Consider the following 19097-nt stretch of genomic DNA (forward strand, 5'->3'; position numbering starts at 1 on the left):
TAATTATGATAAAATGTATATTATATCTTTGTAATTAAATAGGTACTTTATTTTAGCTTTATTCCAAATTATTCTCCTGATTTATCTTTATTATGCTCTTTATTCTGAGAAGTCACATATATGTATGTACAAGCACGTTAAAGTAGAAAAAGGCAAAGGCAGAGTCGGCTACTATTTAATTTTGAATCACGGATTTAAAACAATATTTCAGTCTAGAATTCGTCTTTCCGAAGTATTTGTGAGCACAAATAACGCGTAGGTAATATCAAGTAAATTATTCAACAATAATTATTCATTTCTTAATTGTAATTTAATTTAGTCCCTCTAATTTTACTTATAGTAAAATACTGGAATAATTATGTTAGCTGTCATAAAAATATGCATATCTTATTTATCTTATATTCCAAATATATAACACTGTGGGAAGAATACCTAGATTGAGAATGTAATTGAAGAAAACTATATTATTTGCGATAAAGCCAGATAATTATTACCTATTATTATAAACGTTTGACTACTACATAAAATAACAATTACTTTAATCGAAGAATGAACTTAAACCGACGATTTTTATTTAAAAATAAAAATAAATAAATAAAATCATTGATGAATGTTGGTGTAAGTATTTTTTTTAAAAAGTTTTTGAATTTTTTAGCCTCATATTTTTTTTTTATAAAGTTTTTTTTTTTTAACCTGTGATTAATAGTTTGTTGATTAGATATTACAGTCAATCTAAGTTAAATGGTGTTCTACTTGAACAAATATTTTGTAGATTAAAATGGCCAGCATAAGGGTCTGTGATATCTAATAAATTCTAAAAAATAACTTATTAATGAAAATTAATGCAGTAGAATTACTTAAATATTAATGAAGTATTAATGAAATGTTGGGTACTTGCTGATTTGTGTACCTTTTGGCGTTTAATCAACCCTTATACTTAACATTTTAAACTGTAAGTTTTTGTTAAAGATATGAATTGAGACGAAATCTCTGAAACTGGTAGTAGCTAGCTCCAGTTCCACGTCCAAATATATTGATATGTAAATAAACCGTACATTTTAGCTTGAGGTACGACTTCATTAGACGGGTGGTACTCGTTTCCTTTGTCGTACCGATGGCAAATTTTTTAATTTTAGAATTTTAAGTCCTTACTCCTCTTCCCACAACAGATTGTGTTCAGTACCTAAGACTCTTCATGGACAAACGCCTAACTTGGAATCATCATACTAGACTCAAACGGAAAGAACTGAACAGACGATAGACGATAGAACCTTTAGGGTCTTTTTTAAAGGTTATTTTATGTCTTTTAAAATCAACAATGTTTAAAGTTTTAGATTAGGGTAAGGCTGCTCAAGTACCCTTTTCTTTCCTTTATTTATTTGCACAACAAATAAACTTCAAATTTCAAAAATTCAAACTTCTCTCTAGACTTCTTGACAAACGAACTAAGCTTACACTACAGAATAAACGACTTATCTACACAATAATATACAAACCTGCCTGGACTTACGGGAATGGAATTTTGGGGCTCAGTCAAAGCTTCCAATAACTATAGAATCCAATCCTTCCAGTCAAAAACACTCCGTATAATCGCAAATGCTCCTTACTATGTCCCTAACTCTACCTTGCACCGAGATTTCCTTGTTCCCTCTTTTTCAGAAGCTGCAAGATCCCGTTACGTTAAATTCCATACTTCAAATACCTCACATCCTAATCCACTAGTGTCCCAACTTACTGCATTGCCTGGAAATACTCCCAAGAGTGATCTACTCTATGAAGTAAGTGCCAGTGGACGGTAGTGAACTGTTCTTTCTTTAGGAGTTTCACCACTGGTTGAATTCTCCCCTGCTATTCGTGTATTTGATTCTATGTATCATGTTGTATCAGCTTCACTTATTGCAGAAATATACTGCAGTTGTGCAAATAAATAAAGGAAAGAAAAGGGTACTTGAGCAGCCTTACCCTAATCTTAAACCTTAAACATTGTTGATTTTAAAAGACATAAAATAACCTTTAAAAAAGACCCTAAAGGTTCTATATAAAGTAAAAATTAGAGAGGGGGCCACTTTTTAAACAAAAATAAAATATATCCTCCGAAATGTAAATTCATTAAAACTTTTATCGCATAATCGAGTAAAGAAAATCACCTTTCTAGCTCCACTAAAAATACGGGGGCCTTCCGCCGCCTCCATTTCGAGTCAGCAGAGTCCTCTATTGTGTTAACATGAGTAATGTTCTAAGCATAGCGAGAGGAGGTTTGGTTATTTGTTATTTATGGTCTTTTTTAGTCATTTATCTTTATGAATAGTCTTTCTACTGTACCACCTACCTTACCCGGGTGGAGTGTCATAAGTCTTTTTCTATGCCTTCAATGATCAACCTTAAGGCTCGCTGTTTCCCCAACACTTAAAGAAATATCTTCGGAAAATATGGTTCATAATTCCAAAATAATAATAATTACACCAAATTTGTTCCTTCCAATTTCCCATTATCCACATCTATCTTTTTTTTTTGCAAATAATACAATATTTTCAAATTAAGCACCATTTATAATGTTCTTTTTTCATCAAAATATGAGGCTACATGGAGCTATGATTTGAACTATAGCGGCTTGGAAAAATATAAGCAAACATTAGCCGCATTTAAACGAAGTCATCCTTTGCTTGAAGAGTGCTAAAATGAATTGAAGCTGGATTCTCGCTTGATCTCTTAGAACAGCGTTTCAAAACCTTGTGGTATGGTGGTACGCGAGTTGCTGGTATCTGCTTAAAGAGACTGATTGTAATGAGTAAGCTCCTATCCAAGCAACATTAAATTTAATTGGTACTTACAGGTAGTTGAATGCTTACAAGAAATGAATTTAGAAGATTTAGGCTCATTAGAATGCTTATATCACAAACCTAATATTTCTATAATAAAACAGGGAACATTTGCACTTAACTGATTTAAATAAACTAAATAACATTATGTTTAATATATTTTGGAATTCTCAAAATTTATTACAAAATGTTGGTCAACAATATTTAGATAAATTCATTTCTTTTTCAAGTTATAAGAATTCTTTCTGAAATAAGGTTGGGTGGCCCCTTATGTTTATTAAATTCAAAATCAATAATGTCATGTATACAATCAAACCAAAAGATCATTGTTTAATGTGTAATAAGAATGAGCCGGAAACATTAATTGTTTATCAGCTGCCCAGTCTAAGAAAGTTTTAGAATCCCACTCCGTATAAACAAATATAATAATCCTAAAGAAGAACTTTGTAAATTAATTAATAATTTTGAAGTGAAAAATATGTACGCAATTTTTAATTATTTAAAAAAGTTATAAAACTAAGATCTTACAAAGTTTATAAAGTGGACATGAACTCATTTATAACAGATACATTGTATCCTCTATACAAATAAAGATAATAATAATAAAATAACACCCTCGGAATAACAAATTTCACGAAATACAATCATTTCTACGAAGTGGTACAATTTAGCATGATGTACTACCAAGCGGTACACGAACCAAAAAGGTTGGGAAACGCTGGCTTAGTCGATCCCCAATACTTCGACGCCGTATGACCAAATAGGTCGCAGTAACAACAGGTATAAGAGTCTTTTGATATGTAGGTTGAGTTAAGATCGTTTGTCAAGTAGTCTGGCGAGAAGTTTGTAGCGTTGGTTAGTTTCTTGCCTTTTCAGTCTAGTATGGGGGATTCATGTCAGCCGTTTGTCTAGGTACAGTCCAAGGTAGCGTACTTTGTGCACAGTTATTACAGGAGTTTGGTTCAAGATGATGGGAGGTAGGATTTTCCGTCTAAGAGTAAATACTATATATATTTTGAACTTCGTAACGTTAGTTTTGATTCGCCATTTGATAAGCCAGTTCTGTAAATGATTGATATGCATTTGAAGAGCCCTTGCAACGATAAGAGAAGACAGGATTGCAGTATCATCAGCGCAAGGATGGTATTTGGATGTTTGCTGTATATAAGGAGTAAAGAAGAGGACCTAGGATTCAATTTTAAAGCAGTTTGACTTCAATTTTCGTCAATGAACGGAACATTATTGAGACAATTAGCAACAGACCCAACATAATGTTGGATATGCAGTATCCTTCTTCTTTGGCAATTAAGGATTTTGTTTTTAGCTTTACTAAATCCAAAGTTTGACTATATTCTTTGCCCTTTTATTAAGAACCATTTTGAATCGTAGATAAAATGGATAAAAATTAATTTAACTAAAATAAACCAACGTCATTATTTAAATATTCCTCTTTGAGAATGTATATATCATCTGTTGCAGGTTAGGAAGTGGTCCAACGCCGGTAGTGATGCCGGTATTTCCGGCACCAAGAACAACAGCTCCTCCGCCACCACATTATTCACCCTATTCACCATCCAGGTTCAATATTGACAAGAGATGTCGCCATTCTTGTACGTGGAAATGCTCGGCTATCGGCCTTATTCTATTATCCGTAGCGCTCACTGCAATGTTGGCCTACTTCGTCGGTAAGTAACTGCTTATTTCAATTCAAAATTAATTGTAGCGCCATTTTGAACTCAAATGGAACTAACTAGCTTGTTTTAACACTTCTTTATTTATTTTTTAAAATGTAAACCGAGAAAAGGTGATGATTCTGTAGTAAAATGACATAGCTGACATTTCATGAAGTTAACCTAGCAGTTTAGGATGATGTTCACGAGGCTATTCGTGTTTTGGTTAAGATCAACGTTGAAAGCTATTGTACAAGAGTATTATGATAATAAGTTAAGGATTCTACAATCATTGTTAGCCGAATTTGTTTATATTGCACATAGAAAGAAATGGACAGAACATTATGTTAGGTATTATTTTCCGAAGAATTTTGGATTGTATGAGGATTTCGATTTGGTAAAGATGGGAATGCAAAGCGGTAAACCACTCTTCTAGAGCTTAGGTAACTCATATAGGTCTCAGCAAAGTTTTGCTGTAAAGTACGAGGTGTGGCTATTAAATAACGAGACTGATGCTGCTACAAAAGAACGTAAAGCAGCGTAAGGCCTTCTCTTTCGATTGCCAGCGTCTCACGTGTTTGTAGAGAAATCTGTCTGACCGGAACCGTCGTTTGTGTAAGAGGTGTTAAGTTTCGTTTTGCCGAAAACATGATACTACTCATATAGTAGAGCAACGAATTGTCGTGAAATTTCACATCAAAACTGGGTAAAACCGCTACGGAAACTTATCTCTTATTAAAAGAAGTTTATGGCGATGAATGTTTATCATGTGCGCAAGTTTTTTGAGTGGTTCAAGCGTTTCCAAGATGGCGGAAAAGACGTTGGAGATGATGACCACCCGGGTCCGCCCTTCCACGACTAAAACGGATGAAAATATCCGTTTATAATTAATCAACATTACTACCGTGAGGTGCTTGCTCAACTCCGTGAAAGAGTAAGGAAAAAAAACGACCCGATTTGTGGAAGACCAAGTCACGGGTTCTCCATCAAGACAACGCGCCGACTCACACTGCATTGTCTGTCAAGACGTTTCCAGTAGCCAAGTACAACATCCCAGTTTTAGGCCATCCGCCTTATTCGCCTGATTTGGGGCCCCATGTGACTTTTATCTGTTCCCCAAAGTAAAATCTGCATTAAAAGGAGAACACGATTTTAGTCGGTTGAAGCTGTGAAAGAAAGAGCGACACGCGTCATGCAGGAGCTCACAGAAAAAGACTTCCAGCACTGTTTCGAACAATGGTAAATTCGCATGGAGCGTTGTAGGGATAGGGGAGGGGTGTATATTGAAGGTGATAATAACTAAATATGTATAAATTTAAAATAAAATGTTTTACAGCAATAGTCTCGTTATTTAATAGCCACACCTCGTATACTCAAGTTAATTATCCAATTATTCTGCAGGATAGATATTTTCAAATTCTGAACTTTGCAAAATGAATTTGGCTAGAAAGCAAAGTCTCCCCGGTACGGTGATGGATTTGGTTTTTCTTGAACGAGTATCCAAACAAACGGCGAAAGGATTACGATACGTATAATTAACAAGGGAAAGACAGGTGTTAGTGTAGGGTTTATGAAGGGTAGATTTGTAAGTAGATGATCCCCAGGTGGAATCCTGGTCTATTGGTTAAAACAAATGGTAATAGTGTCTGTGTTTACTTCTGCCACCGCCTACGTCACCAAATTGTTAATTTAAGCCACGCCTACAGAAATAAGCGATTACTTTACTTCAGAATTCTTTCTTTTTGGTTATATTTACCGTGAATTTTATTTAAAAAGATACCTTCTAAAATTAATGTACCTAAAGAGTTGAATGAATTATACAGCTCTTAGAGAAATTAATTCGCCAAATTTGCATTAATTATACTTGCAACATTACAACAATCTGTTTTAATTAAATCAATTTTGTACTTCGTAGTATATTAAGAACTGGAAATTATTTACAGTTTAATGGTATATGGTTACCAATTATATTTATAGTATTTTGGCTACTTGCAAGCGAGTCTCTTTTCTTTACAACAGCACACTGTGAAGTAACCTCAAGTTTAGTGCCTCATTCGCACAGATATTGTAATTTATTAAGTTTAACAAATATTAGTTTTTTTCAATGAATTATTACAATTTTTTAAATTAAAAATACAACTTAAAATTACTTTTAGAAATATTAAGGATAACTAAAACAGCGGAAAAATTTTTGGTTATTATTTTAAAGGTACTTATTATTGAATAAATGAATACTTACCGTGTATTTATTTATTATTATTTAACGTAGTGAATTGAAATTATGAGGTTTGGGAGTTTTGGGCATTTATTTATGAATTTAGGACTTTCCCCCATTTTAATGCTTCTTTCTAACCCTTGTTTTTAAATTTTAACAAAATTACTTCCATTTTCAATTCTGGATTAAATGTTAATGCTTTATTTCAGTTTGCATCTGTTATAAATATTTAATCGACTAAATTTTTTTAAAAAATCCAGATTCCCTTATTAAAAAATATTGTTGATTCCTCTTCTTTTTTTCACGAACAAAAATTTAAATCTTAAAATAGCTTTTTGCTAAAAAATTCCAAATCTGAAATATTGGCTATAGAGCCTAGCTATTATATTTAAAAAATACTAAATATAAACCATCTTTATGTTTTAATTTTTATTAAGTAACTGAATAGCATTTCAGGCATGTTTTTGAATTTTATTAAGTAACCAGGCATTACAGTCGAGCCTCACATAAAGGACACTCTCACTAGTGACCACCTCTATTTACGGGCAGTTTTTGGATTTCCCCGTTTTACCCCTATACACTTTCTATATAAAAGAACCTCCGTCTAACGGACACTCTCACTAGCGACCACCTCCATTTACGGGCAGTTTTTGGATTTCCCCGTTTTACCCCTATACACTTTCTATATAAAAGAACCTCCGTCTAACGGTTACTGTCTACATAGCGACCACCTCCATTTACGGGCCAGTTTTTGGATTTCCCCGTTTTACCCCTATACACTTTCTATATAAAAGAACCTCCGTCTAACGGACACTCTCACTAGCGACCACCTCCATTTAAGGACAGTTTTTGGATTTCCCCGTTTTACCCCTATACACTTTCTATATAAAAGAACCTCCGTCTAACGGACACTCTCACTAGCGACCACCTCCATTTACGGGCAGTTTTTGGATTTCCCCGTTTTACCCCTATACACTTTCTATATAAAAGAACCTCCGTCTAACGGACACTCTCACTAGCGACCACCTCCATTTACGGGCAGTTTTTGGATTTCCCCGTTTTACCCCTATACACTTTCTATATAAAAGAACCTCCGTCTAACGGACACTCTCACTAGCGACCACCTCCATTTAAGGACAGTTTTTGGATTTCCCCGTTTTACCCCTATACACTTTCTATATAAAAGAACCTCCGTCTAACGGACACTCTCACTAGCGACCACCTCCATTTACGGGACAGTTTTTGAATTTCCCCGTTTTACCCCTATACACTTTCTATATAAAAGAACCTCCGTCTAACGGACACTCTCACTAGCGACCACCTCCATTTACGGGACAGTTTTTGGATTTCCCCGTTTTACCCCTATACACTTTCTATATAAAAGAACCTCCGTCTTACGGACACTCTCACTAGCGACCACCTCCATTTACGGGCAGTTTTTGGATTTCCCCGTTTTACCCCTATACACTTTCTATATAAAAGAACCTCCGTCTAACGGACACTCTCACTAGCGACCACCTCCATTTACGGGCAGTTTTTGGATTTCCCCGTTTTACCCCTATACACTTTCTATATAAAAGAACCTCCGTCTAACGGACACTCTCACTAGCGACCACCTTCATTTAAGGACAGTTTTTGGATTTCCCCGTTTTACCCCTATACACTTTCTATATAAAAGAACCTCCGTCTAACGGACACTCTCACTAGCGACCACCTCCATTTAAGGACAGTTTTTGGATTTCCCCGTTTTACCCCTATACACTTTCTATATAAAAGAACCTCCGTCTAACGGACACTCTCACTAGCGACCACCTCCATTTAAGGACAGTTTTTGGATTTCCCCGTTTTACCCCTATACACTTTCTATATAAAAGAACCTCCGTCTAACGGACACTCTCACTAGCGACCACCTCCATTTAAGGACAGTTTTTGGATTTCCCCGTTTTACCCCTATACACTTTCTATATAAAAGAACCTCCGTCTAACGGACACTCTCACTAGCGACCACCTCCATTTACGGGCAGTTTTTGGATTTCCCCGTTTTACCCCTATACACTTTCTATATAAAAGAACCTCCGTCTAACGGACACTCTCACTAGCGACCACCTCCATTTAGGACAGTTTTTGGATTTCCCCGTTTTACCCCTATACACTTTATATATAAAAGAACCTCCGTCTAACGGTCACTGTCTACATAGCGACCACCTCCATTTACGGGACAGTTTTTGAATTTCCCCGTTTTACCCCTATACACTTTCTATATAAAAGAACCTCCGTCTAACGGACACTCTCACTAGCGACCACCTCCATTTAGGACAGTTTTTGGATTTCCCCGTTTTACCCCTATACACTTTCTATATAAAAGAACCTCCGTCTAACGGTCACTGTCTACATAGCGACCACCTCCATTTACGGGACAGTTTTTGAATTTCCCCGTTTTACCCCTATACACTTTCTATATAAAAGAACCTCCGTCTAACGGACACTCTACATAGCGACCGCGGGCATTGATTTTGGGGAACGGATTATATGTTTCACCTGCCACCAACGACCACCTTATTATTAAAAGTTCGTTTGACGCGGTGATCAAAATAATTATCCCCTCTCAAGTTTTTGTTTTTCTTTTCTGGTTTTTCCTAAAGTTTCCTATATAAGCTCATACATCTTGTACCATTTTAATCAGTTTTCAATATAACTTTGGACGAAAAATATTATTTTTTCCGATATGTCTCTCAAACGAAAGTGGTTAACTCTAGAAGAGAAAATAAATGTGTTGGGAGATTTTGCAAAAACCAAATCGAGCCATCGTCAACTTGCCGAAAGGTATAAATTATTATTTTTATGAATAAATGTAATGATTATTATAAAAATTATTAATTAAGTCAATAATATGTAGTTTTTTGATAAATTTTTTGGATAATTAAGAAAAACTTGATGCATATCGTATAGCTAAATAATTATGCAATTATGCACGTTTTTAAATCTATTAATAATAAACAATTTTTAAATAGATGTTTGGGGAAAAAAAGCACATATTTTTTCATTATGAAACTTGTCCGACACTTGTCAGTGTCCGTTATTGAGAGGTTCGACTGTATATAAATTGGCAAACTTGCATATCGTGTCCATTAAATCCATTTTTGTAATCTCCCGCTTTGATAACCTTTCAGTCCTTCACTTTTTGATTATTTTTATAATGATTTTAATCAGTAGATTATTTGGCAGGTATAAGATTCCATTATTGACAGGTATTACTGATTTTTGTTCATCCAATATTAAATAAAATGTTTAAAATTACCACAAATATGCAGCCTAAAATATAGGAAGCTTTTTCTTTGCCTAAAATTGATCTTTTCAAACGAGTTACTATTCATCGCACATCTTTATCTGATCTCTTTTTTTCTTCTTTTTCAAAGTTAAATTTGCAAAATAACCTTATTTTATAGCGAAAAAGATTATAAGTTTTTGCAAGGCAGTGGCTAAACGAACATGTACAAGCATGCACTAATCCTTACGTCACACTCTCTTTCTTGCCATCTCTCTCTCTGTCTCTCCATTAGTGAGTGAATCAATAATGCATCCAGAGCATAGGCCGGATAATGCTCTCAACTCCACGACCCCTACATAGCTGCTACATTTTCCCGCAGATCTACATCCCCTTCATACGACAGGAATAATACATGAACTGGTTTTGTAATCAGGATTAGAGGAAAATATCCTAAACAAGAGATACACACACATGTTTATGTATGTGTATATCCATCAATAAATAACCATACATAAAAATTGCTCTTAAGCAACGAATAAAATTACACCTTTTGTATTTCTGTTATTACGAGTATTATAAAAATTTTAATATTAAACATCATTATATGGTTGCAATTAACGTTGAAACAAAAAAATGAAACTCTCTAAGCACTGGTTTTGAACTTTAGAGTTCTTTAATTTTTAATATTTTTTCTTTTTTTCTTGCAATTTAACGCTCGGAAATTATGAGAATAGTTCGGGAAATCGGAAAACTGTCATGATAATCGAATTTCCAATATTACATCACAAAGGAAAAGTCAAAAACCTGCTTAGATGTGCGTCAGGAGAAGTAAATCTTCACCATGTTGTGAAGTGAAAAAGTTAACATGGCGGATTGCCTTTTAATGAAAACTGCTTTCCTAAACTAATAATAATGTGTTTATTAAAAAAATGTATACGAAACATGAATTACATTTTCTTTTTTTTTATAATCAACACAATGGCTGAACCCTTGGTTCATCTGCAGAGTTCCATTATAAAGGGTGATCCATTTAAAACGCACCAATCGCTAATAACTTTTTAGGAATGCGGAATTTCGAAAAAACCCACGAAGTAAACTATGTTTTTTTTGGTCTATTTGTCAAATTTTCCACCCCCGATGCTGTATCTTCATTTTTAGTGGAGTTACGACCAAAAACCTGATCAGGGTATCATACAAGTCTTGCATACATGGTACATTATCATGATGTGATGGTTGCTTTTATTTGATGATAAATAGTTATCTATTTAACAAGTGTGGAAAGTAGTACTTTTCCTCACGCGAGGCAGGGTTTGCACGCTCGAGCGAGCGAAGCGAGGCGAGTGCAAGTGCAAATTGCCGAGTGTGAGGAAAATACTTTACATTCGAGTTAAATATTATATTTTTTCTGCAACCATTAGATTTATTAACTAAAAAAATTAAAAATTTCATTTTTACAGTCTACAAAAAGTAATTTATTTATTATAAACATTTATTGTTATATTACAATTATTTACATTACTTACGTATTTACATTACTTATTACATTTTCTGCTGTTTCTTTTATTGATGGAGGAGTGTTTTCTAAACAGGAATCACTAGAATCCATTTTAAATTTCTATAAGGTAACACTATAACCTTTTTAACTGTTATAATTAAAAATATCTAATTATTTATTAAAGTATTATTTTTATTTCTATATTCCTTTCAATTTTTATTTTATTTTTTAATATTCGTTTTTTAATTATTTAGTTACGTTAAATAAGCTTATTAAAGTTTTACAGAAAATATTATTTATGTTAATAACAAAACTTCTTATATCAAGGAAGTACAAAAAAAAATTTCCACACACTAGTGCGGAAAGTGACACTAATGGGAATTTTTCCCCACTAGTGTGGGAAGTTGGGCATTACACATCTGATTTTAATTGAGTAATGAGAACTTTCCGACATGATTGCAGAAAAACAAATTTATCCTGACTCACCCACAACCATTACAATACACTACATGTTTTAAAATCATCAATTATTATAATGTTTGTTCTTTGCGTCACAAATAATATTTTTTGCAGTGAGAGGACCTCCCAAAACGTGAATTTCTGGTGGATAATTTATATTGAAAACCGATCACGAATATGATACAAAATTATAACTTTGATCTTAAATATTTCGACAGATATTTAGGATATCGAAACAAGGTTAATGTCATTTTTCACAATTTTTTTATGTAGTTTTCATAATCATTGTCAAAACCAGTGGTCCTTATGAAACCCCATTCGGGTTTTTTCCCGTAACTCCGCCGATGCAGCATCGGGGGTGGAAAATTTGAAAACTAGACCAAAAAAAAACATATAGTTTACTTCGTGTGTTTTTTTGAAATTCCTAAAAAGTTATTAGCGATTGGTGCGTTTTAAATGGATCACCCTGTATATACATATTTTATTTATTTATTTTTAAACAGAAATGAATGAATTTTGGCCAAAAAAATAAACAACAGTAATATTAAATACAAACAAAATTCTCCATCTTGTCTGGTAAATAACAAGAAAATTATTTCTGGTTTGAAGTAACATTTTAAAAAATTAATATTTAAATTATTCCACTTAAAGTCTTCAGTGTTTAATAATAGATTGATGATATTTGTATAATTTTTTTCCCCATTCTGGACCATTGCATAACGATATTAGTTCAGTCTGTGGAAGCTTAAAACAGTAATTCCCAACCATTTTGGTCTACCGCCCCCTTTTCGGAAGAAAATAAACTTACCAGCTCCCTTTCTTGAATAATCTAACTGTAGCCCATACGTTCCCAACATTATTGGGACGTAGTCAACTTTTTCAAAGAATGATTCGATAGCGCTCGGGTCTTGGGTGAAAAACAAGAAAGATTTTGAAAATGATTTTATTAAAGATATTAACAATATTGGTTATTGCTCAAAATTCGATTAAGAAATATATATTACTAAAAAAATAGATGTAATATTATTAGTGCGAGGGCTGAGTCTGGAGTAATGACACTAATTTTTCGATATTTGGTGCCATTTTTGTCATCTGCCATCTTAAGTCACCGCGTTCCACTATTGGAAATCTGTTTCTTAGGTTTGTTAGTAGATTGAAGACTACGCTAAATACTGTTTCGGCTAAATTTGACGATGGGAATGCAATGAAAAATCTTTCTGATTGTAGCCCATGCGGCCGGATGTAGTACTGGACTTTGCCTTTGTAGCCAAAATTCTTGAGATCCATTTTTTTAATTTCAATTTTAACTCTTCGTTTGTTGACAGTTCTACCAACTCCTCCTGCAGTGATAATTTTGCTGTATGTAGGTTTGAGGAAGGTTCTAGGACCCAATCTGGGAATGACCATGTTGAGGACAACCTGAAATCTATTTGTAAAACCTTGCTTTAAGTGCTTCCCAATGCTGGCAATCTTGTCATAAACCTATGCACGGCCAATGCTTTGGCTCCTTCCATTCCCTAGGGGAGCGTCAGCTAGTCCTCAGCGCCCCCTTAATTTGCCTTTGACCAAAAACGATTTCTTCAGCGACCGACCGGTGGGAACCACTGGCTTAAAAGATATAAGGTTTCCTTAAGTATGTTGAATACAAACATCTAGCATTAAAACTGTCCGATAGGACACTTAACAACCTAAGGGTTGATCGCCAAAAATTGCAAGAAAAAAAAGCGTAACGTTGAAAAGCACCCAACTTTGACAATTTTTTTTATCTTTTTTAATAAAAGATAAAATTCCCAAATTTTCTTTAAAATATAGGGCAAATCCTCCTTTATAACTGTAATTTTTTTGCAACAACCTAGATCTGATAGATTTTGAGAAAAAAAAGTATGAAACTTACGAGATTAAAAACAAGCAAAAGAATAACACTTAACAATGTACTTGGATTGAAATCTGAGTTTACCCTCATGACTGGCATTAACTGGTATTTTGGGGTACATGCTACTTTATACCAACAATCAGTTGCTCTTATTTGCAATATGAAAAAGGATTAGAAGACCCAACTTCCCTGATCATTTGTAATTGATCATTAAGTTACAAATTTGAAACGAAAAGTCAGTTGACAATGTTTAAAGTAATCCTTTGAATATGAAAATGTATTAGCTTTTTTTACATTTTTTTTGGTAACAAAAAATAATATTGCGTAGGTTGTAAGTAATAATTAAATCTTTTTAGGATTTATATTGAAAGGTCGTCGAAAGGGAACATTACAGAAGGGCTGTTGCTGCTGCTGCTGCAAAAAAAAAAATGGTAGCAGGTTAATAATCACGTTGAAACCATACAAAAAAGGGAATGTTCGACACAAAAGTAATTATTTTTAGCTTGCTCCAGTTGATGGAAGGCTTAGAAGAGGAGGCAGCAGTGGTTAAAGAGGAGATTGGCCCTTTTAAAGCTACTTTGATCTATATTGCAATTCTCTTCACAAAGAGGAGTGAGTTTCACAGCATGAAACCGTGCTTTCTGAGGGTTTTTTCTATTCTTTCTTTTTTTTTCTCAAAATGTTGCGAAATATGTACATAATTAATAGCCTTAACAGCGCACTGTTGCTGACAATTTTAAATTGGCTACTTAAAACTGGTACTTGTGTAGTGGAGTGATCTGTAGTACAATAATGGGCGCTCCTCCACAGTAAATAAGGGCTGATTGGGTAAAACGTCCTCTCCATTTTTCCATTTCCTATCTCCTTCTAAGGGCTCCACCCAGTTTTATCATATACAATAAATTTAGTAAATTCAATTTCATTTTTTCTATTTTTTTACCCTCCTCGTTCAATAAAAATGATAACTTCCATTGTTTACCCTTCAATCTCTTTGTCATAATTGCCCTGGATGGTTTGCTATGAATAATGCAGTAGTAACGTTTCTTCCCATCACTTTTATTAAAATCTATTTCCGTAGAAATCAAACGATGTATTCTTCTTTCTACCAGATCGAACTTCTTGAAAACGTACATTTCATCTTTTAAATTTAAGAACAATCTTATACATGATTCCAGGTGATTACAGAATTTTATCTTCTGGTAATTATCTGATGATTATATTTTGAATTTGTTCATAAAAATTCTATTTCCTTCTTCGTTTCAGTCATTTTAAAAAGTAAAGTAAAGTAAACGCCTAATTTTTTCAGGCTGGCTTTACGTCCAACTACCAATTAGGTGTCGTGGACGGAGGCGACTAGCAAACATACTTTACTGTAAATTTCTTTGATTAACCATTAAATAAGTACAAGGCCTAAGACGGGGAATCGAACCCAGTACCACAATTCATATTAGCTTTACAGGATTCGCCTCTAACCGCTCCGCTACCGTGGCCCCCAAGTCATTTTAAAGAGAATTCTCAGTTTTGTTTTGTTTTTTCTATTTTCTGTATTGATTTTCTCTTACTGGAATATTGGGAAAGTCAAGCGATCATGCCAAAAAAAGTTTGGGATTGAGTTTTTACCCCACCAATACCCATGTTTTGAGGTTTCTTGAGGCCAAAAAAAAACAAAGAATAGCTATTCGAAGATGTTCTGTGTCTGTTTAGTGAAGAAAGAAGAATAAGGTTTGGTTAAGATTGGATAATATCCAGCCATAGACCTAGCTCTGCACGCTAGATGTTTCTATTCAACATACTTTAAGAAACCGTGTGTATCTTTTAAGCGAAGAAATTTTGCTTAATTTTGAACTACTCTCGTTATTGAATGGTCCGGACTAAGAAAAAAATTATATAAATATCATCAATCTGTTTTTAAATTCAGAAGACTTTTAGTGGAATAATTTAAATATTAATTTTTAAAATTTTGTCATTTCATACCAGACATAATTTTCTTGTTATTTACTAGCTAATGTAGAACATTTTGTTTGTACTTGATATTTTTGTTTTGTTTTTTTGCCAAAATTCCTTCATTTCTTTTAAAAAATAAATAAAATATGTATGTAGATAAGAGGGTCGTTTGAAAAGTCCGTGCAAAGTCAGAGAGATAGCACCACTGGCGCGTATCGAGGTTATGTTTAGTTAGTAGCATCTCTTGGAAGAACACACACCAAGTTACAGCCAGATCGGTCTATTTCTTTGTGTTTGGCATTCGTTTGAATCGAGGAAGTCGAGTGATTTTCAAAAAATGGACGGAAAAGAATTTCGTGTGTTGATTAAACACTACTTTATGAAAGGCAAAACGCCTCAGGAGACTAAAGATAGGCTTGATAAACATTATGGTGACTCTGCACCTTCGATTAGACCAGTTTATAAGTGGTTTAAAAATTTTCGGAGTGGCCATATGGGCACAAGTGACGCTGAACGTTCTGGACGCCCTGTTGAGGTTACTACTCCAGAAATCATTGATAAAATCCATGATATGGTGATGGATGACAGAAGAGTGAAGGTCCGTGAGATTGCTAGTGCTGTGGGCATCTCGAATGAACGGGTACATAATATTTTGCATCAACATTTGGACATGACAAAGCTATCCGCAAGATGGGTGCCGCGATTGCTCACGCTTGACCAAAAACGAAATCGTGTGAAGTGTTGCAAGGACGGTTTGCAGCTGTTCCAGAAGAATCCGCAGGACTTTAAGCGTCGTTTCGTCACTGTGGATGAAACATGGATACATCAATACACTCCAGAGACCAAAGAACAATCTAAACAATGGGTTACCAAGGGGGAATCTGCGCCAAAAAAGGCGAAGACCGTTCCTTCGGCCGGAAAGATTATGGCGACTGTCTTTTGGGATTCGCAAGGAATAATCCTCATCGACTATCTGGAAAAGGGTAAAACTATTACAGATGCATATTATTCATCGTTATTGGACCGTTTGAAAACCGAGCTGCAAGAAAAACGCCCACGATTGGCCCACTAAAAAGTCCTTTTCCATCACGACAACGCACCAGCTCACACCTCAGCAGTTGTGGTCGCAAAATTAATGGAAATAGGGTTCCAACTCGTTTCACATCCTCCCTATTCTCCAGACTTGGCTCCCTCGGACTACTATTTGTTCCCCAAAGTGTATATGCCTAAAAGGAGACTACGTTGAAAAATAAAAAAGGTTTACCCCAAAAAATTAAGTAGTTTTTATTTTTGCACGGACTTTTCAAACGACCCTGGTATGTATAATGCAACTCTGCAGATGAACCAAGGTAATATCGTATTATTAATTATTATTATTATTATATTATTATTATTAATAATAATAAAATAAATGGAGATATCAGCGAGCCAAATGGGTGTTCATAGTTACTTTGCCAAAGCAAAAGTTTACCCAAGGCTAAGTCATGAGCAAGCCAGTGCTCACAAACTAGCTCCAAAAAACTGCTTGAGAGAGGCTCCTCCGAATGATTTTCAACTCTGCGGGTGGTCCTTTACCAATTTGGGGGATACCTCGCTCTTACTAAAACTTCACAAAAACCCTTCTAGCCCCCCGGGAATGGTATCTCTTTCTCAGTCAAGCAAAAACCTGGCATGTCCACCATCGACCTTGATCCAGCAGGCTCCATGTATCTTCTTAATCTGAAATGACCAGATAGCAGACTTTCCTTCACTCTTAGGAGCCACAAGTCCTTAACTATTTTGCTTGTTTTTTAGCCTGTGGTACTAAGCTACAAGTTCTTAAGCCAGCTCTGCGCATAAAGGACGTTAAGACTAAATTTCTTCAGGGCCATTGTTACTTAGCAGAAGAGTACAGGATCTGTTATTCTAAAACCTAACCAGGCTAATTCGTCCGTCTTTCTTGCGTGCCCGTAAACTTCATGCTCTGGCACACAGGATAAAGCGTATTTGTTAATGCTTTTCACCTCGGAAGGAGGCTAAATACAGCTTGGCTGGCACTGGTAGCCTTGATTGGCACTAGAAAATCGGAGAAAATGACAATGTAGTAACTCCTTGGTGTCTGTGTTTACAAAGATATCTTAAAATCGTAGGAAGAAGAAGAATCTTAACGTCTTGCAATTACACAATCCTTTGATTAGAAGTCAGGAGAAAAAATAACCAAAAAGAAATCGAGAATCTGTTTAAGAACATAACTCATCCCAAAATTGTGGGTCTTTATTTGTAAATTGGGATCTGACAAAGCTGTAAGAGGTAGCCGAGCGGTTAGAGGCGAGACCTGTAAAGCTAATATGTATTGTGGTGCTGGGTTCGATTCCCGGTCTAGAGGCCTTGGATTTTATTTAACGGTTAATAAAAGAAATTTACAGTAAAGTATGTTTGCTAGTCGCCTCTGTCTATGACACCTAATTTGGTAGTTGGATGTTAAAGCCCGCCTGAAAAAAATGGGGCATTTCTTTACTATTTTACAAAACTAAAAGATTTTAGCATTAAAAAGTATCCTGAAAGTATAGAAATTTCTGAAATGAACGCAGATATTTCCACTTCCAACGTGGACGGAATGCTCCAGACAACTGCTTTTACATTCTTTTTCACTCTTTCAATCTTGCTAAATCTTCACAAAGCAGTGGTAAAAAAAAAAACACCCCCAGTGTTGGTTGGTTGCCATTGTATTAGGAGAGTGAGTAACGAATAGCGCAGGATGGCAGTAAAGGGTGGAGCTAATGGAGTGAATCTAGTGGTGTAAAAGGAAACCCCAGTAATTAACAGGTTATCAAGCATGGTATGTCTGTCCACGTCATTTGTCAGACGCACAGCCTCCCTGATCCCGTTCTCTTGCATAATACAAGGGTGTGGTCTCGTTAGCTGCTGGTGTTCCGTTCTATGGATTAGTTTAATGAGTGCCACATCCATCTGGCTCTAATTTCCTTCTCGAATATTGTTCGCCGCCATATTTTTGTTTTTTTTTAATTTTTACAGCAACCCTTCCTGCATAACCCCAACATACATTACAATATAATTCACACAGCGATAAGTACAACTAATAAAAGTCTAAATATTTTTCGATAAAATCAAGTAATTCATTATAAACTGAATAAGTCATAGTTACAGTTTTGATGATGAAATTATTTGTGATCTATTTAATTTAAAGGACTCTAATAATGTTTTTCATTTTTTATTAGATCGCAACAATATTTGAAAATATTAGAAAAAAATATTTAGATATGTATTTGAAATGTAATTTAGCGAGACAGGGAAATTTACAGAATTTACTAGTTGTAATTTATGTAGAAAAAATGAATAATTTATTTTATTTTG

General features: G+C 34.7%; 1 protein-coding gene across 4 annotated transcripts in view; it reads left to right on the forward strand.

The window, feature by feature from the left end:
* The window catches only part of Ten-a (Teneurin-a transmembrane protein), a 1628256-nt gene that overhangs the window by 1382015 nt on the left and 227144 nt on the right, over window positions 1-19097 (forward strand). For all 4 annotated transcript variants that reach the window (XM_074139868.1, XM_074139867.1, XM_074139869.1 and 1 more), the window contains one exon: window positions 4299-4504. In XM_074139868.1, coding sequence (XP_073995969.1) covers window positions 4299-4504 — 206 coding nt within the window. The remainder of the gene's footprint in view (window positions 1-4298; window positions 4505-19097) is intronic.

The sequence above is a fragment of the Rhodnius prolixus genome, unplaced genomic scaffold (genome assembly GCF_049639745.1).
Source record: "Rhodnius prolixus isolate KJV_2025 unplaced genomic scaffold, Rpr scaffold_6, whole genome shotgun sequence".
Taxonomy (NCBI): domain Eukaryota; kingdom Metazoa; phylum Arthropoda; class Insecta; order Hemiptera; family Reduviidae; genus Rhodnius; species Rhodnius prolixus.